This window comes from Lipophrys pholis (assembly GCF_963383615.2).
Source record: "Lipophrys pholis genome assembly, chromosome: 2".
Classification (NCBI taxonomy): Eukaryota; Metazoa; Chordata; class Actinopteri; order Blenniiformes; family Blenniidae; genus Lipophrys; species Lipophrys pholis.
The window spans coordinates 24,555,309-24,581,751 of NC_137636.1; the positions used below are offsets into that span (position 1 = coordinate 24,555,309).

General features: G+C 41.5%; 1 protein-coding gene across 1 annotated transcript in view; it reads right to left on the reverse strand.

The window, feature by feature from the left end:
- efl1 (elongation factor like GTPase 1) overlaps window positions 1-26,443 on the reverse strand; it is a 97,092-nt gene that overhangs the window by 39,165 nt on the left and 31,484 nt on the right. Inside the window, exon 15 of the mRNA XM_080458274.1 lies at window positions 26,159-26,294. Within this exon, the coding sequence (XP_080314400.1) occupies window positions 26,159-26,294 (136 nt within the window). The remainder of the gene's footprint in view (window positions 1-26,158; window positions 26,295-26,443) is intronic.

Consider the following 26,443-nt stretch of genomic DNA (forward strand, 5'->3'; position numbering starts at 1 on the left):
CAACTTGATCTAGACAGTTGGCTTAAACTTGCAGAACTTCTGATGTTTCACTAAAGCCCGAACTAATATTTGAAACAAAATGCATCTTTTCCGTTCATGTCCAGACATTGTGCAGTGGAGATCATCCCTTGTTGTGTCTTTTCTCCCAGGTAGAATAGCGTGGCAGTAGGGCTGGTTGGGTTGTGAATTGCCCCAGTTAATGATTTCCATCTTTGCACTGAATCAGGAACTAATCTGAGGTTTTCATTAACCTGGATCCTTTGAGTCCTCTGGTTGGCTGTTGTTAAGCACACAAAGCTAGTTAGTGGAGTGAGATGATTTAGTTCAATGACTTTAGAGAGCAGACTCACCACAAACAATCTGGACCGTGATGACTCAGTTCACAGACTTCCCTCCCAGTAACACATTTTATACATTTATTATTGCAATAAAAGGTAATTAAATACACCAGTGTTTCATTTGTGGCTGATAAATTGGATGATGATGCAGTGTCATTAAATGGTACTGCCCTTTACTGACTATATTTGATAAAAGCTTTAAATTTGTGAAGGCGCATCGTCGTGGATACGTCAGGGATGAGATGAAAACATCAGTGTTTCCCACTAGATTTTGGTAAACTGAGTAGTTGTACCTCACTCGGACCGTCTAGATCCAAGGATGTGAAGTTTTGGGGGATTTTAAAGTTAATTGCATTACAACAGCGAAGTATTGAGGATAACAGAGAACTTGAGGCTCTCAACATTGTTGATCATGGTGATTATCGTTCCCATCAAGGAGTTTAACACTTAAAATGTTCTGCAAACAAGAGGAGATAAGCAGACACATTTCAGCTCACTAAAATCAGGAATGGTTAACCATGCTGAACTCCCTTTCCACCTCAGAATACGCCATAATGACCCAAGAATAAACACAATCATCAACCACCCCACATACCAATTAATAGCTGAATGCCTCTGGACAGTTCCCATTGATGGACATCATCAGATAAAACCTGTTTTTAAAAAAAAGTCTGATTTGATCTGGAAATACAGATAACTGTCGTTTTCACAATTAAAATAAATGGAGAACTTTTGATAATAGCTTTTCTCACTTCTTCGATATTGGATTGAACTTCACTGATTTCAATTTAGTGTTGGATGACATTTCTGAATGAAAGCTAATTATAAAACGATAGAAGTGAAAAAGGTCTGCCAAGATATCCAAGTATATTCACAATTTGTATCTGTTTATTTACATATTTTCAACTTTTACAGTTGCATGAATGACATTTGAACAGATATCCTCCTAAATACAAAATGTTCCCTTCAGGTCAATGAAATATTACCGAGAACATCAACAGTAATGTTCTTCATCATGTTGTTATTGAAAGCTTCTAAGTAAATGGTTTACTTAATCTTTTCTATTTTGCTCAAAGCACACAGACAGGTTGAACAAAAAGGATCAAATAGATTTCATGCTGTGTTTTTCTCCTGCTTACGTGCTTACATAACGTTGGTTTTCGGGCTGTGTATCACAATAGCTGTGAGGATCATAACATCATAACTTGATGGAGCAACATCATCCACTTCATAAACAGACTGAAACTCCGGAGACTCGACAGTATGAGGAAATATTTTTATGAGACGTGAGTCGGACATTAACGTTGCAGAACTAAATTGGTCTCGTTAACATGAATCGTCAACATGAATCATCGTCCATTTCTGTTTGCCGTCCAACATAGATCACATAGTGACTGTGTTTCATAAAGGACAGCGGATGCTGCAGAGTTCATGGTACAGTGAAGCAGATGTGCAGTGTAGTGCAGCCGTGGGAGGATTAATGCCCGTGTCCACAGTGAGGTGGAGGAAGACGTATGTACAGTGAAGACCTGCGAGAGAGCAGTGCAAAACAGTTGTGGATTATGAGACACAGAAAGGTATTTTCAGCTCTTATTTAAACTGAGGAAGGACTAATTCAACCACAGTGGCGCAAAGTTTAGGGAACGTGTGGGAAACCCTGGTAATAACACTCTCACGAAAAAAGGTCTAAGTTCTGCCAAATGTCAAAGTAGCTGCTGGTAGAACAATGGATCTTTATAGGAAAGAAGACTGAATGACTCAACACATCAGTTTAGTGAGTGACTCACAGTCCAAAGGATGACCTGGGTGTACTACCACTGTTGAGGGGTTTCTAACGGGCATTCATCTCGACTACTGCTGATTGGACCCCACAGGGCTACTTTAAACCATTCAAACACATTTTAGCCAACACATAAAGCCACATTTCATATGGAGTGGACAGCACTGGTAAAATAGTGCCATAACCTGAAGGAACATAAGTCCTGTTGACTCCAAGAGACTCAGTCTGCACAAAAAACATTAAAAAAAATAACAAAACTGTCGTAATTAAAGTACTTCAAACCCGCCTGGATCTGGCTCACTTAGTCTGAGTTCAGTTTAAAGAGTCCAGGTCTGTTTAAGAGGATTTTATTTATTACTTATTTATTTAACATTTATTTTACCAGGTAAGTTAGTTGAGAACTGGTTCTTCATTTTCAATAATGACATGGTTATGGTGACCTCATCCTCTCAATGCTTCTCTTCTTTAAGTTGCTAGAGGGTTAAACCACTGGTGTCAAACACATTTTAGATCAGGGGCCTCATATAGCTAAATTTCATCTTGAAACAGTCCCATAATAACCTATAAATCCAAACTTTAAAGACTTTCTTTGTTGTGGCACGGAGTACACGTGATGAAATTTCTTTTTTAAAACTAAACAATTACTACAAAAAAAGGACTACAATCTCAAGATGAAGTCAGTTTTAATGAAAATTTCTGGTGCAAAATACAGTGAAATGTCCCAAAAACTTCTCCTATAACCGCTGCACCCCGTTTCACCCTGACAGCATGGCTTTCAGACGAGTGTGATAACAACATGGGAGCTGGCTTTCATGGCAGCGTCACCGATATCTCAGCTCACGTCTCAGTGTCGTGTTGTGTCCATTAGTCTTAAAGATCATTGTTTGAAAATCAATGTTTTCATTAAATTTTTTCACAATTTGCTTGGTAGTTCGTCGGGCCTGATTGGAGCCGCTTGTGGGTCGGTTTTGGCCCACATGCCTTATGTTTGACACCCCTACTTTAAACTTTCTGCAACCTTATACTCTGCAACAGGCCAGTAACCTCACTGGGTATAAGAGAGCATTTTAGAGAGTCGGAGCCTCTTGGAAGCAAAGATTGGCAGAATATCACCCAAACTGAGGAAAAAAGTTTTTCAGGAAAAATGTGAATGCCAGCAAGTGAAGATCCCACCATCTCGTCGAATAATATAGAGGATTGCTTACTTTGTGTTGTTTGGCTCCCCAGTAATGCCTTAAAGTGATTCCAGGGAGGAAAGACGACAATTGGGGCAAATGTTGCACATTATACAAGTGAAGAGGAAGGTTCACTGTCATTCTCAGGAAGCATTTCAGAACCAGACTCTCGGCATGAATTTGGCTCTACTTTTTGTCACTGGCGGAAAAAAAAAAAATAATCATTGAGAAGTGCTGCAGCTGTGGAAAATTGCACACTGAAAAGCAATAAATATAATGCGGGGCTGGAAATTGTTAAATGTTCAGTGTGGATTGTGTTTTTATTAAGTACAAGGCCAGAGCCTTGGAAATCTAGTCCCTTTAAACATCCTATGAATTTCCCTCGCACTGGAAAGTCCCACTTCAGCTTTGAGCCATTTGTGTGTGTGTGTGTGTGTGTGTGTGTGTGTGTGTGTGTGTGTGTGTGTGTGTGTGTGTGTGTGTGTGTGTGGCCAAGAATCAAGCATATTGTGAATGTAATGGCAGTAGAGGAGGAGCCAGTGGCCAACTCACACACAGTGTACTGTATCACTTGGCAGAACTGAGCATCACAGTAAATCTGGATGTCACATAATTACTGCAGTTATCACATCACGCACCGTCGGCTTACACCACATCCTCAATAAATCACACACAAAGTAACTCGAAAACAGAAAGTGAGAATATGTGCTTAAATATTTCAAAAACATTTATGCTTTCTATAAGTTAGCAGTCGCTACTTGTCGGGGGAATAAACAACACTAACAATCAGATACTTTTTACATTAAATTAAAGTTATGAGTGAAACTCAGTGTTGAAGGAATTAAGCTTGAATTAAACCCCTTCAGCTTAGCTTTAATTAAAAATACATGCATATACATTAATCCTATTTTTAACATTCTATCTTATGGTATTAGCTGGTTTGCATTAGTCCACTTTTCTTTTCTACACTTTTATTTTATATTTATATTCCTTATCATGTAATTAGATAAATTCTTTACTAGTTTTACTTTTGCGTTTTGTCTTGCATATTTGCCTTCTTTATTTCAATTTTACCAACCCCTATTAAAGTATTTGTATATTTATTAAATAAATGTAATTCATTCATGCAGTGACTGTAATAATAGTAAGTCCTTTAATGCTTTTTGTCTTCATAAAGTTCCATTAGCATTTCCATGTTTGATCTTATTTTGTATTGATCAATCTTTTATATTACAATGTGTAAAAGGTGATAAAATAAATAAAGTTCAATCTGAAAACTACAAGATTCAGAAACCAGAAGCCAAAAAAGTTGGGACAGCAGCTCCACGGTGCAATTTGGCTTAACATTCACCAATCAGCCAGAACATTAAGACCAGGGATGTATAAAATGAACAACACTGATTATCTCTTTATAATGGCAGAAATATGGAAAATCATGATGATTTGATGGAGTTTGACAAAAACCGTAACATTTACACAGCTGGGGAAGAAGATCTGAGGAAGTGCAGCTCTGCAGAGGTTGCTATGTTTCAAAACTGCTCAATGAAAGTAAATGTGGTGCAATGACGAGTCAATGGCACCCAAGGACCATTGATCCCTACTGGGTGTGATATGATCCAACAGACCGGCCACTGCAGCTTGTACTGCCGCAGAAGTTAATGCCTTTTCACTGTCACAATTATGGGCAGGTTTCACACAGAGCTGCAAAAGGCGGACATAATGCCATGGCTCATCAGAGTAGGTCACGTCAAGGTGCTGAACACTTCAGAATCGTCTCAAAGCTGCAGAAACAAACTACAAAACCTGCTTGACGCAAGATTTAAGTGATTTCTGAGACAGTGCATTCTGTTTGAATGGACATTTGGATACCTTTACAATCATTTATTTGGAATTTTATGTGAATACTGATTCAACAACAAGGGAAAAAAAACCCAAAGCTGAATGCTTTCGACTGCCAGCAACAACAACTGGCAACGGGGTGCTAAAATGCCATTGGAGAACAAGTGTGGAAGTTCAGAGGGATAAGAGTTAGACAAACAGTGGTTAAAATTACAGTAGATCTGGAAAAAAGAAACAATGCAGTGTGTGTGTGTATGTGTGTGTGAGCATGTCTATTTTGGTAAAATTGCTGTGTGGGCAAGCTGATGGCACGTTGACAGTATCCCCTGTGACTAGAAGCCTATGTCTGAACACCTTTCTCATGACTCAACCAAGATCTGCTTATATTCACATCTGTGTGTGTGTGTGTGTGTGTGTGTGTGTGTGTGTGTGTGTGTGTGTGTGTGTGTGTGTGTGTGTGTGTGTGTGTGTGTGTGTGTGTGTGTGTGTGTGAGAGAGAGAGATGGTAAGGGGGCTGGTTGCCTGACATGCGTCAGAGTGTGATGCATGCCTGGGCGAAGAACAAAGCGGCTCATACATTCACACAACAGTCACCTCTGCGTTTTAGAGAGCTGGGGGTCTGACGCATGAACACACACACAAACACACAACACCCCCCAAGTTTCTGCCTGAAAGTGGGACTAATTACTGAGAGGCCTGCTTTGCAACCTGTGCTCTGACAAATGAGTCACCTGTAGTTGAGGCTGCTTTTATTGTCACCGTCTGAATGGGAGAGCCGTGGTCGTCTTCCTAAATTAGGGTTCCTTGGAATTTGTTGGCTGTCCAACAAAACCTTTTCTTTCTTTTTAATAACTAGCATTTATCTCCACTGGGGGTACAAAGACTGACATCACACACCTATTGAAAATGCAGAGAGAAAATTATACTAGTCACAATCACTGATGGTATTTATAACAATGTAATGGCAAAAAAGAGTGGAAAAGCCTTTTTAATTGGGCACCAACTGAGCCACTTGCAATATTTGCAAAAGCATATTTTATCTGGACCAATACGGACTGAGAGTAGAACTTTTTTAAGTCAATACTGTTGCTGTTCGGCTTCCATTCAACGTAACACTTCATCTACGGTTTCAGGTTTGTGAGACCTTTAAACCTCCAACTTAACGCTGCCCATAAAAAAAAAAATCTAATTGTACGTGGTAATCCTTCTGATGGATCCATTTACATAGACGCTGGGAGTTGGCTGAGTACACATGAGCTGTGATCACATCTGGCACAGTGGGAACCAGCTGCCACCTAAACCTGCATCAGGCCGTGAAATGACAATGGCAGAACTCTCACTCTCACACGCGCACTTTATTTTTCTCAATACCAAAGTGTTTCGTCTACACACTTTAAAAAAAAAATTGCTGTTTGTTGTTATACCCGCTCTTATCCATTGTGTGATCTGGACAGATGTGAATGTTATGCAAGTTGTTGACAATTAGGACTTGATGACAGTTGATTCTTTCAAATGTAGTGGAGTCACTCAGAAGACGTCGAGAATAAAAAGTGAGTATCTACTTGTAAAAGTAACTTGTGTGTGACTTCTAACAGTTCTCTTGGGCACTGTGTGAGTCGGTCTCATGATTGATAGATTCATTACGTTCAGCTGACGTTACATCGGTTAGCTGAAAGTCAAAGGGTGTGCGCACGTTATTGTGGTCCGTTTGAGTTAATCAGTCTTCATCAACGTTTGATATTTTCATGCTATTTTATGCTCCTGTGAGGAGGACTTTTTTTTTTTTTTTTTTGTAGTCATACAGAATCCCACATCTTAGAAAGAATGGATATATGAACTATTGTCAACAAGATGATGCAACAAAGCATGACGAACCCACACGCAGACACAGCGGACAACTCTGATAAAAGATTACAGAAGAGAATATATCCAAAGTAGCGTGTATACAGGTAATTAAAGCTGACTGACTGTCAGGAGGACGGACTCAGTTCAGGTTTGATGATTTGCCCCTCATCCAGTGAACAGGAGGTTCACTAAAGTAACAGTGCAGACAAAGAGCTGCAGATAAGTGAACGGAAAGAACAGGAAGGAGAACGAAAGCTGTTTTCATCCTCACCTAAAGTAACATGCTGACAGAAACTTCAGCAGTTGGAATGACATCAGAAATGTTTATAAGTAATCAATATTAGTATGTGACTGGGAAAAACTTGTGATGTTACAGTAATGTGTTACTTTATAAAGGATCAATAAAGCTCGGCTCCATTATGCTTTATTCAGGCAGCCATAGAACATTAAGTGAATTTGTGATATGATGTTGAGCACAGCAATAATTATTTGATTACTGATAAATATAAACATTTAAGTCTCAGTGTTATGAAAATTGCTCTTCCAGATAACAGTGCGCTTTCTCTTGCCCCTAATTTACACCAGCTGCCCTGCATCTCCGGTTCCAACCAGCAGCGGTTCAGAAGCTTCTGATTTTTGCCCTGTGGCTCGTCGGTATGAAATATTCAGTCTGTCAATCGACTGACATCTTTTAATTAGCTAATTGCACAATTGAGATGAATTCATTGTGACTGATCACCCTTTTGATTCTGATCTGAAGTTCTGTCACTTTTGATTGTGCAGAGTGTGAAAGCACAATGCATTGGAATTTAATTCATTACAGTCCAGTCTTATGCGGATACTGTGCACGCAGAAATGCACAATATTGATAAAGTTGGAATATTTAGTTTGACCCCACTTCTTCCCCAAAATGAGCATCTTTCTGCTTCAGTCATCGACTACAGAATATCCAGCAATGCTGGGCTGCGAAGGTTCAATACATTCGAAAAGTGTGGGAAAAGCACATTGTAAACACAATGTTAAGTCCTTTAACATGTGTGCTTCTCTAAAAGGTACAGGACAGAGCTTGAGAGAAACATCTCATAATTCCTCCCCCCCCCGAAAAAATCTATTGAAGTCTGTATTTTTCACTTGAGCTGAGCTATCAGGCCCTTGTTGATTTCTTTGCTATTATACCAAAAGGGATTCAGAGCTCTGGCTATTTTAAGGCGAAGAAAAGAAGAAGAAGAAGAAAAAAAAGGCACTCTGTGGAGATCTTTGCCCTCCCTCATTTTACAGCCAGACTACATATTTCCTTTTCTGTTCTGGCAAAGAGAGAAGCATGACTCAGAAATGTATTCTTAAAAGAGGAGGCTGAAATGTCAGGACAACTGCTGCCTTCGCAAAGTGAAATTTTTACATCTCAATAGTGCTGAGAACACATTTGAATAGGTCAAAGAACACAGAGGTGTGGACACATCCGATTTGCTGCATACTACTAACAAAGCATTGCGATGAATGGGGGCTTGGCACTTTAACAAGTGCCGTTTTGTTTTGTTTTTTCATGGAAAGTAAAAAACAGCACTGGAAACCGTCATATAAATTCTACCTAACGTTTCAACATCCATCGACTGCATGAGGATGCAGATTCACACACTTTCAATCAAGCGGCAGTGGTCATGCCAGCGTTGGTCACAAAATGTCATCTCAGCACTTTAAACAGGAGGTGGAGTGGATTGTCTTCCGCTCACGTTGTTGGTGGTTCGATCCCCCCTTTGTGCTCCGAGTATGGCCCCGTTTGCACGTTTTTAAGTGAAAATGGAAAACTTTCATTGCAGTTTTAGTGCTGGTTCACAGACCAGCGGTGTTCAGAGCCACTGACAGAGCTCCTGGAAGTGGAACTTCTTTAAAAGACTTCCTGGAAAACGCAGCTTTTCTGAAACAAGTACCTAGAGTACCTTGTGTCACGATTCCTTCTTTCAGGCTTCTGTTTTGTACTTTTCCAGTTCACTGGGTTTGGTGTACAATTGGGAAAATACTGTGATTTGATGATGTCTTAACTGCTTTTAGTGTGTAAGATGCAAATCAGCAATTCTTGATTCAAAGTCTTAAGAGTCCTCTTATGGACACACGGAAAGTTGGAAAGACTTAAAGCTCATATTTGGTTCCATTGATTCGAGCGCAAACTCTGTTCTACTTAGCAATTTTAAAAGTCATTAGATTAGAGGTTCACTTCCATTTTCCAGTGGAAATGTGAATTTTTAAGTTAAGATTTGTTTAGACCTGAGGCTTCTATGTGGGTCTTCATATAATACAATTTTATCAGTTACAAATCTGTAATAAGATGAAATGGGTAAGTCTTTGAGAAGGAGCAGACACTGCCTGGCCCATCTTAACATCATTATTCTGTTTCCTGTGTTGATGTTCAGGGTTTCTGACATCAGGTGAGCTGTCATCAGCATGTCAGAGTTTTACAGAAGCCACATTTTGAACACAGTGTGTAGCATCATATATGTGTGCTACAATCAGCTTTTGTTGCTCTCACCTCTTTGTTTGGACTGTAAGAGCCAGACAAGCGAGGGAACGGTTCACTACTCGCTCACGCCATCTATCGGCTGCGTGAGAGCCGCCGGCGTGCCTTTACTGCATGGCTCAGACAAAGAGCGAGGGCAGGCGGCCAACAGTCCTCGCAGCGAACAATGGAGATGACAGAACGAGAGGGAGGAGTGGAGATGCTTATAATGGCTGGTGGCTCGAAGACGTCTGTGATGTTGTGGGCTGAGATCCGCTGGGTCCTGGCTCTGTGCCTCAGCCCAGGGCACTGCCGTACAGCGGCGACATGTTGAAGGTGAGCGGGAAATGTAGGTTCACAGCCAAACTCTGGGGCGTGTACTGCCCTGATCTGCAGCCACCTGCCTGCAGTCTGCTGCCAGAGGAAGATCCCCCCCCCCCCCCCCCTTTTTCTTCTGGAGTCTATTTTGGCCACTGACTTTCTAACTTCTCAATTCCTCAAGCTGACCCACCTATATCCTCCCTATAAAGCTTTTCCAAACTGATGGGGATCTCAGACGAGAGCAGTCTGGAGCTACAAAATACAAATTTAGAAACGCTGTTGTTAAACATAAAGTCCCACTAAAAAGGAAATTGCTGCAAATACAAAGGCGACGTGTTCAAACTGAGCGCTTTCGTGTGAGAAGTAAAGCAGACAGACATTTCGATTACCACTGAGTCCGTGGGTGTCGGTCATGCCCTCCAAAGCTATTTGGTATAGCTGAAGAAATTTTACTGAAAAACATAGATTCAGAATCGTTTGGTTCAATGGTATCATGGTAAGGCAACAAATTAACTCCAAATAAATTGTACAGATTGGATTGTGAGTAACTCGCCCCTTAAATAGCTAATCCTCTTTGTTTACTCATTTATACACACGCCAAGGGGAAACAAACAATATACCAAACCCATCATTACTTTCATTTGACCCCCTAGTTTGTTGGAAGCAGCTAATAGCACATTTTTTCCAGTTGTACATGCATATAATTCACCGTAGGGTGACAGGAAACCAAGTTTGAGTGTAGGCAAAAGTCAGGGTAAACTCAGGTCGCCAGTCAATCACAGAAAGAACAGAGCGGAGCACGTAGTAAACAGTCTTTCTGCACAAACGGCGCGTTTTCACTTGAAACATTGTGTAAAGAGGGCCTGAATCACTCACACAAGCAATTTTGAAGTGAATAATCAAACTAATCACAGTGAGCCTTGAACTCAAACGAGGGTTTTATTATTGTGAGGTGACGGAGCTAACACCCATGACTACCATGCTGTTACCCCCCCTTCATGAACTAGACGACAAACAGCACCTGGCCACGGGTAAAATCAGACCGTTTCTATAATGAGATGTCTTGGAAATGAGGCCAAACACAGATTCAAGTCTCATGCATGCCAAAACTATTATTACCATCACCATCACTAGTACTAATAAATAAATAATAAATAAATGGACTCACTTACATAGCGCCTTTTCGCTGACAACAGCCCCAAAGTGCTTTACATAGCTCATCACATTCACCCATTCACACACACATTCACACACCATTACTCCATCCACTGTTAGCTGTTAGAGGAGGGAAGTATAGAACAAAGATGTGTTCATGTATGAACACAAACACACACATATCTGGACAATTGAGAGTCAACGGTTAACCTAACAAACATATCTCTGTATTGTGGGAGCAAATGAGCATAATCTGAAAACAGCAGTTCTCAGCTCTGGATTGACGTGAGAAAAAACCTTGTGTTTTTCAACTCAAGTGGCAGAAAATTAAAAAGAAAAAAGAAAAGAAAAGAAAAAAATCTTGCGACTCTTTCCAAATCAATTGTCTGAATCAGGTAACAACTTGCAAAAACTAAGAAAAAAAGAGATGGAGGGAAATCCCCTCATTTCCATTCCTCTATCCATCTATTTCTTCCTCGCTCCATCTAAAAAAAAAGAAAAAAAAAAATCTGTTCATGTGAGCTTCCAAAACCTCTACATTTCATCTTAGGAGGAAAAGCAGGGAAGAAAATCTAGATCAGGCAGGCAGATAGAGAGACAGAAGGGAGGGAGTGAAGAAACGAGTGGCGGTGGAGAAAGAAAAAAAAAAAAACATGTGAAGGGGAGGAGGGGGCATTAGGGAGGAGGTGGTCAATAAATTTCCAAGGGGAGAGCGGAGGACTGATGAGGTGGAGAGTATTTCGTGGCTGTGGGATCCCATCAGGGCCTGGCTAGGACTGGAAACTGTGTCAAGGACGAGTGGAGAGACGGATGAGTCAGGCGCATCAGAAATCTCTCACTGATGCATGCATGTACATGAAAGCAGGCTCAGCGTGTGGATCCGTTCTATCTCCGCTCACAACAGTCAGATACACACTCAATATAGTCACCAGCAGCAGCATCACTCAGCTGAGATGAGTCAATACGCCTCCTCTGATGTAAAAACATCCACTGGAATATTTCTGCTACTCAAGAATGAATGATGACTGGAAGTCTGCAATGGTCACCCGTCTGTACGCATCTTGAAAAAACTCAATTCACTTACAGGTATTACGGTACCAGGTTGTAAATAAGTCATTGATTTTTCTGCTTAAAATGATAGAAAGTTGTTTATTTCAAAATGTCCTGATGTTAAAGCTGTTCTTAGCTTCTGTTTCAAACTATCTTCTTTAGCGATTTCTGCAAACTCAGATATTTGTTCCTCTATAATAAATCACAAATAATAAGAGGGAAAGATGGGCTCGTTTTTGGGCGAGTCCCAAATATCGATGATGGCTGAGGTTTTCCTGCTCACTTTCCATTAGGTTGTCCTGGTAAAATAGATAGCAAGCGTTTCCGTCATTGACTGTTTTATAGTAAATTGAGAGAGTTTCCAAACCAAACAAAACATTGCCAGCCAGTCCTACATTCATTGTCTTCCCCCTGTATGTCAGCACGAGTATCCTCGAATAAATAATCACATGAAGAGGCGGATAAATAAGAAACATGTTGATAGAAATGTGAGGTCTGCTGATAAGATCTGCCGTTACTGTTGAGCCAAGCAGTTCCCCCCCCCCCCCCATTGGTCTTATAGCCTCCTTATTTTATGGCTCTGGGAGAAACTGCAGTTTCACTTTCAGTTTCAAGACACTTGTGGTAGGAGTGAGCGCCTCATCAGGACCAAAGTTGCACTTTAGCTTCTAGTGAAGGTTTTAACACTTTCTGAACCAACGTATGTAAATAAAACACATGCTGGACAGCTGTTGTGTCGTACATCCAGCAATAACAACAAATCTGTGCGCTGTGCTAAATGCAACGTTGTCCAAATGAGGTTTTTGTGGGGCGAGTTTTACCAACTAAGCACTCGCAGAAACCCATAAAATGTAGAAAGGTGTTAAAACATTGGCAGGAAGTCCTCTGTTAAGTACAGTTAGAATAAATTGTGTTGAAGGATTGCTTTGTATTGTGTGTTTGGCAAAGTCGCAGCTATTTGGCCCTGGCTGTGTTCACACCTTCAAACCTTTATTGAACCGCGCCAAAATATAGCAGGAGGAGCGAGTTAGCAAACAGGCTCAGTCTGCTTGGACGTCTCGCATGAACACAGCAACCGCCACAATGTTCGTTTCAACATGAGGCAAACATCAACTCAGTGTCATCAGAATGGTCAAAAACAGAAAACCCAGCTTAATCTTTCAGAATTTTGAGAGTTGTTGATTTAGTTTCATTTAATCCATACAAATCCATTACCACGATTTTCTGCTGCGTGACAAACCCAGATGACAGATTTGAGGTGTGTGGCAGTTTGTCATGATACTGTCGTGCTGAACTGGGCTGAAAGTCTACACGAACAACGATGAAAAGTCTGAGGGGGGGGGGCACATCAGCTAAACTAAACAAACATATGACACGCAATCATCGAACAAAAAGTTGTAATTTTAACCGAGAACAACTCCAACGTGTCAGATTGTTGATTTGTCTTTTTTTCTCTCCTTTATTTTAGAGGAAAAATCTACCAAGTGTGATGTAACCGGGCTAAATACTTTCATAAAGCAAACGTTGATCTTGAAAAAGCTCCTATTCGCTGAGAAGAGATTTAAAAAGTAGAGCCACTCTTACACTGAGCGAGTGCAGGAGTGCACGTTACAGAGTGGAACATGACAGGAGACGGCATCATTATTCGGGATCTGATCTGCGACTGCACTGAGATGAACCCAGCTGGCCTCTGCCGTCACCCTGGTGTGGTTGACATCAGTAAAATCATTCAGTCGGTGAGCTCTGGTAAAGATCTGGGTCGCTAGTCACCGCTGGCACGCAGAGAGAGCGGCCTAATGCAAAGCAAATGTTTTCATAAAGTCGCTCAGTGTTGAATCAGCATCATTCATTTCCCTCAGACTCTCTTTTCTGCCTTCTCTCTCTCTCTCTCTCTCTCTCTCTCTCTCTCTCTCTCTCTCTCTCTCTCTCTCTCTCTCTCTCTCTCTCTCTCTCTCTCTCTCTCTCTCTCTCTCTCTCTCTCTCTCTCTCTCTCTCTCTCTCTCTCTCTCTCTCTCTCTCTCTCTCTCTCTCTCTCTCTCTCTCTCTCTCTCGAACGGCTTGGATGACTCGGGCTGTGGCTGCGCCTCCTCGGGCAGCTGCTTCACATTAGGACCCGATGATTAGAGTTCGACGCTGCCCACGTCTTTAACCCCTGTGACAAACTGTTGGCCTGACTAAGCTCGCCATCAAACCACCACCGAGCCGCCTGTGTACTCTCCCTCAGCTGCAATCACAGATAAATCCCAACGCCGGCTGAATGCATGGTACTAATCGAAAACAGCAAGGAGGACTAAACAAAGAACTTTTGTTGGGAGTTTCCACAGCTGCATGAGTCCAAATACACACAAGTATGTTTTTTTTTTTTTTTTGTTGTTTTTTTAGGGTAAAAACATATACCAAAGTGTTCACAGACCTGCCAATTTAGGAAAGACCAAATACATTGTGAACAAATTTCAGGGTCAGTCATGAGAAAGGATCTAAAAACTGAATCTGGAAGGCTGTTCTCATACTGTTCCCAACTCTTTAGGCCTCTGGACCGCAGTTTAACGTTGGTGAATGCTGCAGATGCACTATAAGTACCCCGGGATGTCGCACCCTTTCGTCTTCAGTCCGTGTGCAATAATGAGCTCCTATGTGAAACGGGCTCTGTTCCAGTATATACAGTGGATTCAGTAAAAAAATGAAATCTGAAAGTAAAAAGAAGGACAAATAAAAACCTGGCCATAGTTTCTAGATAACTTAGCAGGCGTTAAAGAATAAACAGTAACTAATGACAAATACAGCCTTGAATTTGAAGTAAACTCCTGGGCAAATTGAAACCACACTTTAACAAGCGAAGCAAATATCTCAGTAATAATCTGCTCAAGGAGTAAAACACTCACACACTCTCTTAAAAGAAGGTCAGGAATCACCACCAGGGTTGTACTTTGAGGTGAAACCTGTTTGCAAATGGATAAACGCAATAAAATATGCAAATGAGCAGGCATTTTTACTAGAATCACAATTTTTTTTTTTTGTTTTTTTTTGTGTATCACACTAATTTGGATTAACTGGTGAGATTCAGGAAGAAATCTACTTAAAGTCTGCAATGATGGCGCACAGCAAGTTGTGTTTGCAATTGTTTTACAAAATCAGCAAGAATGTGGTGCAATAGTCATGATAAAATTGAGAATTCTTGACCATATAAATACAGTCCAGCAAACCATTTTGTCATCAGTTGGAGCTCATATAGAAGAATCTGCTGGATGAAGACCAGACTGACATGCTGAAGGTTCATTTTTAAACGCTTGTTCTTTCCAGTTCACAGGAAATAAACTAACAACTGCAAATGCCTGAAGATGCAGGATGAAGTAATTAATTCACAGATTCCTACCACCATTTGTTGAAGCCCAGTAAGATGAGGTTTAAGTTATGTGTGTGGAGATTTCACTACCCAACAATGTTTTCAAGTGAAATTGGAAAACTTTTGTTGCGCTTCCAGGGTGGTCAGTCACTGAAAATGTGACTTTTTGAAAATGCCTCCCAAGGTGGGACTTTTTCAAAAACTCTCCCGTCTTTGCGTAATCTGGGAAAACAGAACTTTTCTGAAATACTTCAGCTGCCAAAGTTCATTACGCTCCTAGAAAATTGCTCTGGCCATGCATGAGGAGGATTCGCTCAACAACGAATGCCGTGTGTGCCGTTCACTCTTGAATTTAACAGCGTTTCTCCAATAAAGTGAACACTTACTGCACCATCATCTGGGTCACATGTGGAGACACTTTTTCTCCTTACATACAGATACAGAGTGGGCCCGAGCAATGAAGAATGTCTGTTTATAGGAGCTTCAATATTTACAGGGAACTGTGCTTACCCATTAGCGGCCCTACAGGACAACTGCATCTTCTTTATGACAGAGAGAATTATCCGACTGAATACACAACGTTTCATTTGACTCTGCTTCACGCTGGTAATTCACCACCAAATCACGGACTGTGATGATGCTTTTACACTGATTGTATCACTGCAGCTCAAAATGACGAGTATGGGAGGCTTTATGACAAATATAAACTGTATTCTGCGTTATAAAATCTATCTTCCCATCAGTGTAGATGTTTGTCAGACTGACCTCAAAGACTTCATTCCTCTTTGATAGCAGACATTAATATTCCCCAGAAGACTGTATCTGTTGATCTTAGCTTGGTTTTATTAATATGCTGTAAAAATCTGTTGTCATACGCCTCTGGCACAATTTATCTTGTTGATACAGAATTTTTGGATGTCAAGAATACTCTGTCAGTCCTTAATTATCACCGCTATGAAGTACTCGAGCTATGGTTATGAAACTTGCCTGGAATTACTAGCTCTGCCTCTCTAGGCTGATTTAACCTGAAAGGTTGATAAGCAGATGTATGATAGCCGTTATGTCTGGTTTGTCATGTCGTCACTCGGGGCAGCATTTCTCGGTTGGCAGAGCGGTCGTCTCCCAATCGGAATGTTGCAGGTTCGATTCCCATCTCTACATGCCTAAGTGTCCTTTGGTAAAGACAATGAACCCCAAACAGCCCGGGTGAATGCAGTGTGAGAGTGAGTGGTTGGTGGTGGTCGGAGGGGCCAACGGCGCAAAATGGCTGCCTCGCCTCCATCAGCCTGCCCCAGGGCAGCTGTGGCTACATACGTAGTTTACCACCATCAAGTATGGAGTGAATGAATAATGCACTGTAAAGTGTCTCTGAGTGTCCAGAAAAGCGCTATATAAAACCAATGCATTATTATTATTATTATTATTATTATTATTATTATTATTATTATTATCACTAGCTCTGCCTTCAATACAATACTCCTGGACAGACTGGCAGTGAAGTTGCTGAACATCAGGCTTCCCTCGAACACCTGCTGCTGGATTGTAGACTTCCTCTCTGATTGTGTACAGAGAGTTAGAGTGAGTCCCCATCTCTCCGCGGCCTCACCGGCTCTTCACAGGGGTGTGTGAAGGACTCAGTCCTTTTCTGTACACTGACAAGCTTTCAGAGGCTGGTGGTGTGAAGCCAACAGCTTGGGCCTCAACACCTCTCAGACCAAAGAACTGATTGTTTACTTCAGGAGGAGGAAGTCAGACCTGCGCCACTGGAAAGATGCAGAGAGGGTGGCCAGCTTCAAGTTCCTGGGTGTGGACATTGATGCGGACCTCTGATTCAGCTCCAACACCTTGGAGGTCGTCAAGAAAGCCCTAAAGTGTCTCCACCTTCTGAGAATCCTCAGACAGATCAATCTAAAGGAGAAGCTGCTGACGGTCTTCTACTGCTGCTCCATTGAGAGTGTCTTATCATATTGGTTCTACAGCTGCACTGTGGCACACAAGGAAAGCACTACAAAGGGTGATCAACGCTGCCCAAACAGTCATCGGCCCCTCCCTGGACGACTTCTTCAGAACCCGCTGTCTCAGGAGGGCTCGCAGTATCCTGAGACACCACACACACCCAGGACACTGAGTGTTTGGGCTGCTGCCCTCTGGCAGGAGATTCAGGGTGCTGAAATACTAACACACTAACAGACTCAGGGACGGTTTTTACAAGAAGGCAATAGCGTTAATCAACGCACACCAATAAAATCCAGTTCAACAATATCCCATTAAAAATGTAACTATTCACTGCACCGACAGCTCATTTTACACCGAGTCACTTTACTGCTCACTTTAATCTGCACATGATTCATTTTGATAGTTTTTAATGTATATATTGTTTATATATGATGTACATAACCTCTATTCTTATTTCTTTTTGATATTTATAATTGTACATAACATTTTTATTTTCATTTGACATATCTGTATATGCCCATTCTTCTCAACTGCATGTCGGGTTTGTTTCAGCACCATTGTACAAGAGAAGCGAATTTCATTGTATGATTGTACAAAAGTATGACTGCAAAATGACAATAGAGAACATTTATCAACTCACTCAAAGAAAGCCTGAATGTACTGAAACTGGAGACAATCTCTATAATTTTTCAAAAATGATGGACGAGCCTTCATCGCAGAGCTTAAGCTCCACAATTTACCTGTTGCACATGTTTTCATCCCAGAAGTACGTTTTGGTTGGACTGTTGTTTTTAAAAAAAAAATGTTCTTACAATATTTTGCATTAAGTCTACAACTGCAGCAACTTTAACACTTTCGGCTTTGTATATGGCTCCATCACACATACAATATATCCAGCTCTAAGAATGTGTTATAAGAATATAATTGTATCCTTCTTTTTTTGGGTTGGATTTCTACACAAAAGTCCAAGAGAAATATTTATGCAAGAAAAAGCCTCAGCGTGTCCCTGCGGGTATGTCACTGCCCAGGAGATCCCCTCTGTACACTTTAAAAACCTCTTTGCTTCAGGAGCACACCGAACCCAGCAGAGAAAGCACCACTTCAGTAATGGGCAACCAGCACACATGCAGCTTCAAGGCCCAGCGTCTCATTTTCTGTGTCTTTTTAAAACGTTTCTCTGGCGAGCAGAGCGGCTACAAGTGTGATCACAAAACTGAGAGGGGGGGGGGCACAGGGGTGAGGAGACACGATTCTCTGAATGAGGCTCCACACATTGTAAAAACTATTATGCAGTGTTTACTGCCTTGAGAAGTTCCTCTCAGCTATCTAGAACCTCTTTAAAATATGAAACAGATTCTGCTACAATAAAATTTCACCTTGGTGAAGCGTATTGGTCCTTAACTAAAGTATTAAAACAAATGTACTGTAAAATTCCACAACTGTCCACTCAGAGTTTTTTCAGCAGAGAAAATAGGAAACAGCTGCAGCTTGAATAATTGAGAACTATAAAAGAGTCCAGATTAATGAAGACTACATGAGTGAAAGTGCTGTTTGAACACAGGAGGACTGACAGACCTGAAGGATTGTGAAGAGCCTCAGAAGTAATTCTGTTCCAACACTCGGCTCGGTTAGGAGTCCTGACAAACTAGTTTGGCTGGTGATGATGGTCTGAAAGGGGAGATGAATCAGACGACTGCACGCTGGGAGCACTTATGAGAACGCCACGGGAAAATGGGAGCTGCAGGCCGGCTGGATGCTGTTAAACTTTGGGAGACAAAGTCTGATAGCTGGATTCCTGCAGGAGCTGCTAATGTGAGGAGATGAGAGAGCGGAGGAGACGGCGGTCTGCTGTGGATGAGCAGCACTGCAGTAACAACCAGTGTTTGGGAAGGATCTAGACTTTTGGGACATATTACGGTTTTTTCTCTAGTTTTGGGAGTGATGGGAGTGTTTTTGTAATCAATGAAAACGATTAGAAAAAAGTGGAAAAAAGAAAAACTCTTGTTGAGTTTTGGGAGTTTACACAACAATGGTGCCCGGAGATACTGAAAACACAACTTTTTTGGGAAATGCCTTGAAGGTGGAACCTTTTGAAAAACCTCCAACTCGGTCTCTGGGGATAATGAAACTTTTCTGAAATGCTGCTGCTGCACATGGGCACCGTGGCCACAGTGAATAGTTCTTCTGCACATGCTCAGTAGATGGACAGTAAGAAAAATGTTTTCTCCAGAGTGTCATGACTCTCAGTTCATATTCTCCTGGTACTTGGTAGTTTTATAGTTGACGGTCGCCGTAATAACAATCCAACTTTGTCTGTACATACGAATGTCAGTTTACTCCCACTGTTAATGTTTATAGTGGATTGTTGTGTGTGGGCATGTGGTTTCAAACAAACAGCAGCACCAACTAGTAGCCAAACACGCAAACTACATCGTTTTAAGCATTTCATTGTTTTCTAAAATGGGGCCTCAGCGCCAAAAAATTTTTTTTATAAAAAAATAAAATAAATATATATATATATATATATATATATATATATATATACATACACACAAATCCAGACTTCGCAAAAGCAAAAGTTTCCCTTATGATAAAACTTCCCACAGATGTAGAAAGAAAGAGATCAACATCATACACTGATGCCTTTCTTTGTTTATCACTTTGGAAAAGGATAATTTACCATGAAGTATTGAATCATTTTATACAGTCATTAAGCCAGTGGTTTTGTGATAACTGGTAGTAGAAACTAGAATAAATGTGTCAGAGAGTGATGCTCCAGCATATCATTGGTGGGAGAAAAGGACTCTGTGCTGGTGGAAATCCTTTTTCAGCCCTAAAACAAGAGTGTAGATAGAGCCAGTCATGTCTGTGAATCTGCATGTGGTCAAACTTCAATAATCATCCTCATCTGTGTTGGATGAAAATGATCAGTGACGGGGCCTTTTTAACAACAGCCCCCCTCCACAGCTGATGTCCATTAAAACTTGGCACTCACACGCAGCGGGACTCCAGTAAATGACTGATGCTGCAGGTACCGTTTCAAAGTAGAGCATGATGGGAGGCCTTCATTTCCTGAGGCTGCCGTTTCCAACAGCTGGCAGGAAACTGAGGAGGGAAGGCAACACAATGCAGTGCATACTGTACAGCAGCTGCCTTTCCTTTGTCTGTCGGCCTGTGCGTGTGCATGTGCGTGTGAGATTTCTGTTAATCATTTAAACCAACCCTGATTTAGGGGGTCTCACTAACATGACACAACACACACTCGCAAAAAGCAAACAAAGAGCGGCGTGCACCACCATGTGGTAGACGAGAAAATTATCTTTTTTTCAGTTGCTGCTTTGTGTCTGTGCGTGCGTGTGCGTGTCCGCCCCTCTCCAATTACTGGCTTCGGTCGTCAGGTAATAATGGGGGTCTAATCAAGGCCATGCCTGGTGAGGTTTACACACTGGCAACTTTTTCTGTGCCCACAATCCAGTAACAGGACAGGAATGACGGATCACACATGGCACACACACATGGCACACACACACGGCACACACACACACACACACACACACACACACACACACACACACACACACACACACACACACACACACACACACACACACACACACACACACACACACACACACACACACACACACACACACACACACACACACACACACACACACACACACACACACACACACACACACACACACACACACACACAGTGTGTTTTTTCACGGATTTCAAAAGGGTAGAAATTGTTTCCACCCTGCACTGGTTGAACTTTGTGCTGAGTCATCGAGCTTCTGAGTGGATCCTCGGGGAAACGAGCTGACCGCGTCTGACTTCATCATCACTAAGCATCACAGTTAATAGGGAAAAAGAGCGAAAGTGTTTCCCTCAGGTTTTTTTCAGGACCATATCAGGGTTTGATGAAGCGACCAGCTCTTAGATCAGACGTGGGGAACTGGCAGTCTGCAGGCCATAAGTGGCCTGTGTTCCTGTCTCCACTGATTCAAATTCCAAAAATCAATAAGTGGGTGGATTTGCAGATGATGGGAGGGGAATAGACTCACACAAGTGACATGACCAGCCTTTTCTTCCATTTCCCTGCCACTAGGTTTGACATAAAGTTTAGATAAAGTAGTGAAATGCGATCCAACATCAACATAAGCTGGGGTTTTTTTTCACAAAGCTTTACTGTTCTGTTTTATATATGATTGCCTCTTCACTGCAAAGCTTGATGCAGAATCTGTCAAAAACAGACTTGTCATGTATTGTCCCGGCCTGATATAAATTAGAGGTTAACTGTTCGTGCCCCCTAAATGCTCGTAGCATTGCCAAGGTGAAAATCATCCCGTCATTCGCCAATAAGTGATTGGAAAAAGTGGAGTGGATGAAGCTCAGTTTACACACATTTGAGCCAGTAATGCACCACAGAGTATGCATGTTGATTCATATGGTTCAATCTTTTTATCCAATTAGGAGTCATAACTCTTCAACAACTTTGGAGTAGGAGGCTTGAGTCACAATTTGCCCCCAAACAGACCCTCAAGACGATCAAAGAGGCCATTCCCTGCCCGGGATTTTTTCTTTTGCATGTACTACAAATGAAGAGGTGGAGAAAGAAGAATAACCAGGGTGCAGGAGCGTTTAAGGCTGTGTGTGGAAACTTTTCAGTTCCCATAGCCTTTGATTTTCCAAAACCTCAAGAGGAAAGAGGAGGAAGCAAGAAAAAAACCAGTTGCATATATACAGGGAAAACATGCAAACTCTACATAGAAAGGCTTGACCAAAGTAAATAATAAAATAAAACCTGAGGTGCATATTACTATGAAAATTCCATCCAATTACTGTTACTTACATTTCAACTTTCCTGGTTGTTAAGGGCAGGAGAAGTTACATTTTTAGAAAAGGGGTTGAAGTTTGTCCACATGAGCAGCTAAAATACACGAGAAGTATTGACGTACTTAACGACAGCAATACCGAGCAAATGAGTTACACTTACAAGAGCCAAGAAGTCGGACCAAGTCAGGGATCACATGAGATATTGACCTATTCTCAGTCTATATCCGTACAACCGGGATGAGAAGTCAAAACTCAAATCCATGTCCATCCCATCTGTGGGTTGAGTGTCTCAAATAAATGAGGAGCAGAGGGAGCCGTGATGCTCACTCAAGGGCAAAATGTCTTATTGATAGCTTGTTCCTGCAGCACATTTTGACCCATGCCAATACCAAATGATGACTGGACGTCAATATCCTAATGCATGGCTCCTTCATAATTCATGCCAGTCTCATAGGAGGGATTTCGTGCAGGTCAGCCTTTACCTCACGGTGCTGCCAGCACTCAGAGTGCCCTGAACATTAACGCGAGGTCAAATCAATACTGCACCAAGGAACAATCACCACATGCCCAATTATACACATCGGACACAAGCATACACTCCAACACACATGCTGCCGTGAGTGTGTGTATCATGGATGTAAACTCAACAGATAAAAATACGATTTCTAATCTGAGGCGTGCATCCATCAGGACGGACGGACGGACAAACTGACTTCAGAGTAAATGGAGGTGCACACACTGATGGCAGGATGAGCAAATATTAATGGAGTGAAGAAGCACAGACTGCCCAAACACTCCTTTAATTGTGCAAAATGAAGTGCAGAGTGAAGCAAAAACTCAACTTTATCAGCCATTTGAATAAGAGCCGACAAAGCAACATCAAAAACACACACAGCCATGCTTTTTAATAAAACATAGTATAAGACAAAAATAACTTTAATGCTAAAGAAAGCCATAATGACGCTCAACATGTCTGAACTCTGGCCTTGTATTAAGGGTTAAACGTAAATATTTGTGATTATTTCTCAAACCAAGTGTTTTTTTTTTCCTTTCGACTTATAGTTGCACAGTCTATAAATGGTTAAATATGATCAAATACTACTCAATACTGAATAGGCATTAACAGAAATACCCAAAAAACAACATGTTATTCTTACTAAAGCACAAACAAAAGGATTGCTTTTAGATGTTACTGACATTTATGATGAAGTTAATTTCTTTTACGTTTTAAGTGAAACTATCCATTTTTTTGGAGCTACTGCTCAACGACTGTGCAAAAAAAATAACTGGCTTACACACACCATTGAACATTCGTCTTTACACTGTTGCAAACCACTGAAGCCGGAGCCTGCCAGGAGTATAAATAGCACTTAATTAGCTGTAACGTGTGAACGCTCATAAAAGAGGTCAATCATTGGTATGTTTCTGGGAGAAATTGCAGTCCATGGAATATAACGTTAGCCAATAGCTATATACTTAGGTCACTGAGTAGAGAATGAGGTGCAAGTGGATATGGCGTGCGCGCTCCTGAGTGGGTATGCGTGATCGTCAAACAAAGGGAAAGTGTGCGTACTCTGCGGGGGGGTAGACCTGTCAGAGAAAAAGACTATGGAGTCTGACCACTAAAGCAAGTAGCAAATAGTAAATAGCAAGAGGCCCTGAAGCACAAACGAACAGTAACAGTTCTGATGTTTGACTCATTGGCATCCAGGTTTCTATGTTCCTCAACACGTTTTGACCTCCATAAATTTGTGTACGCAGATCATCATTTAGCCAGATAGAAAGCATCTCAAAGCAAATGCATCATGTCAACTGGACTTGCTCATACGTCCTGAAAGTCAAGGTTGACTGGTCAAAAAAACAGCATGATTGTTTTTCAAGACACACAACAAAGTCAAGTTGACCTGATTCAATTGCTCTGAGACTCTGCAGATTCTCAGTCCTCTGTCTCGCGTCATATACACCATTATTGTTCGGGCTGGTGAAAATTTGAAGCCCTATATTGATATCCTGTGGATGCTGACAGGATTTGGTAGGCGTAATTCCCAGAAGCATAACTCCCAGACTGTTCATGACATGAAGATAAATCAAAAACAACCACAAAGCGGAGAAACAAAGCTTTCCACACATATACAAGTGATTACAGCAGCCCCCACGACTTCTGCAGTATGACTGTCCAACGACAGACAGATTCATCAGCGTGTCAAACATTTGTAACGTGAGCTTCTCAGCGCTGTGGAAAATAAATGGGAGGACTCAATACAAGCCAGGTTCTAGCCAATTATATTGGGAAACGGAATAACTTACTGACTGCACATTTTCTTGACAATTACACAGCAATAAAATTGAAATAATTTCAGTCAATGTTGTCAAAAGACGATTAAGGACTTTTAATTTCCATCAGTTCTAACAGACTTGTCTGGAAGTTCAGGATTTAAACAGATTTTTCCAGGCGTTCCTATACCTCCATAGTCTCAGTAACCAAAAAAACTATTTGATCATCCCTCAACATTTTGTCATCTGCCTAATATTGTGGCTGTCGAGTTCTCAAAATTGTTTTCGGCAAATGGTCTATATTGTTGTCATGTACTTTAGGTAATTTTTGCTCTACGCTAAGGCAATGTCTGTAAATACTGTGAACTTCTAAGGCCCTGTTTACACAACGTTTCAAGTGAAAATGCAAAAACGTTTGTTATGAGTCTGTTCACGCGACAATGCTCGGAGCCACTGAAAATGCAACATTTTGAAAACTGTTCCCAAGGTGGAACTTTCTTGAAAACACTCCGTGGAAACAGGGAAATGCCATGTGAGGAACCTGTGTCGTGGAGTTTCTTGTGGGATCTACATGGAAAGATAGCCCAGGACAGCATATGTGTCTTTTTTTTGTTTTTAAATCAGAATCAGCAACAGGAGCTCATCTGCTGGATCGGACCACTCGGGCCGCACTGCACACACGCACCACGGAGTCTCAGTGGACTGTGACCCCCGCAGCCAGTTCACTGCTTCTCCTTTTTTTTTTGATAGACACTCCAGATGCCCTGACCCAGTTTTCTAGGCATCACAATTTCACTCTCATCAAACTCGTTCAAATCCATACGGGTGTCCATTTCCAGCCTGACACATCAACACTGAGGTCAAAATGTTCCCCTGCTGCGTAATGCGTCCCACCCACTAATCAGCGATAATGAGAGTATTCAGTTGTCAGTGGTTATCATGTTAAGGCTGATTGGTGGATGTCGGTGAGGAATCCTCAGTCACACAGGCCATGTTTTATGGAATAGCTGAACGACGCCAAACGGACTTGAAGTTTTGAAACTTTTCATCCCACATGTGAAAGGCTTCATTACTTCTGACAAGTCTACAGTTTAAATCTCACAAGCAGAGAAAATGTGGCCTCAAAGGTTTTTCTCAACCGTCCTTAAAGCAGACAGTGATAGTCTTGTCTTCAAACTCACACTTTAATCACAAGAGTGCAGCTGGTTTCCTTTGACACTAAACATGCGTGAGTGAGAAAACTAAAGAAACTTTGTGAAGCTTTGGCACCAAATAAGAAAACAAAACTGCTCTGAATGGCGACATGACTCAGTCAGCTGCACGAACAAAGACACAATCAGAGAAGAAAGTAAACAGAAAGACACACGGATAGTTCAAGATTTGATAGGGAGACGTCCTCTTAACAGGCACAGCTTGATCGTTTGATCTCACACCGACTGACCCCTTGAATGCTTCATTTAGTCTCTTCAAAAGTATGTTCTTTTCACGTTACATACATTCAATCATCTTGTTGCCTCCCAGATTAATGATCTTCAAACAGACTTATGATTCATTTAAGTTTCACGACCTTTCAAACATAGAAGTGATCAACATTATCCAAATAAAACACAAGAGCGCAGCTCTTCTTGAAAGCAAGAGTGTTGAACGCTAACCTGATGCCAGAGTCTTTAACCTGGTGAGATTCGAACTTAAGAGTCAAAAAAATGACTTCTACCGCAATGCATGAAGCGAAAAGACGGATGTATTTACCCAAGACATTCCCTGCAGGGACCTCCTCCAGCTCCTCCAGTTCTCTGCCCATCAGCAGGTACAGACTTTCCATGGAGCAGCAGGACAGATGGGGGACCTCTGACATGCAGTCTGAAGCCATGCATCCCTCCGGCAGCTGGCACAGATAAGAGAGGGAATGAGCATGTGGAACAAAGAAGCTCACAAATGCTGCACTTTGACGGGGGTCATGTTACAGGGAAGGCTACTATTAACTGCGGTTGATATTATACTTTCCATCCAGTTGGGGTGAGTGAAAGAAGTCAT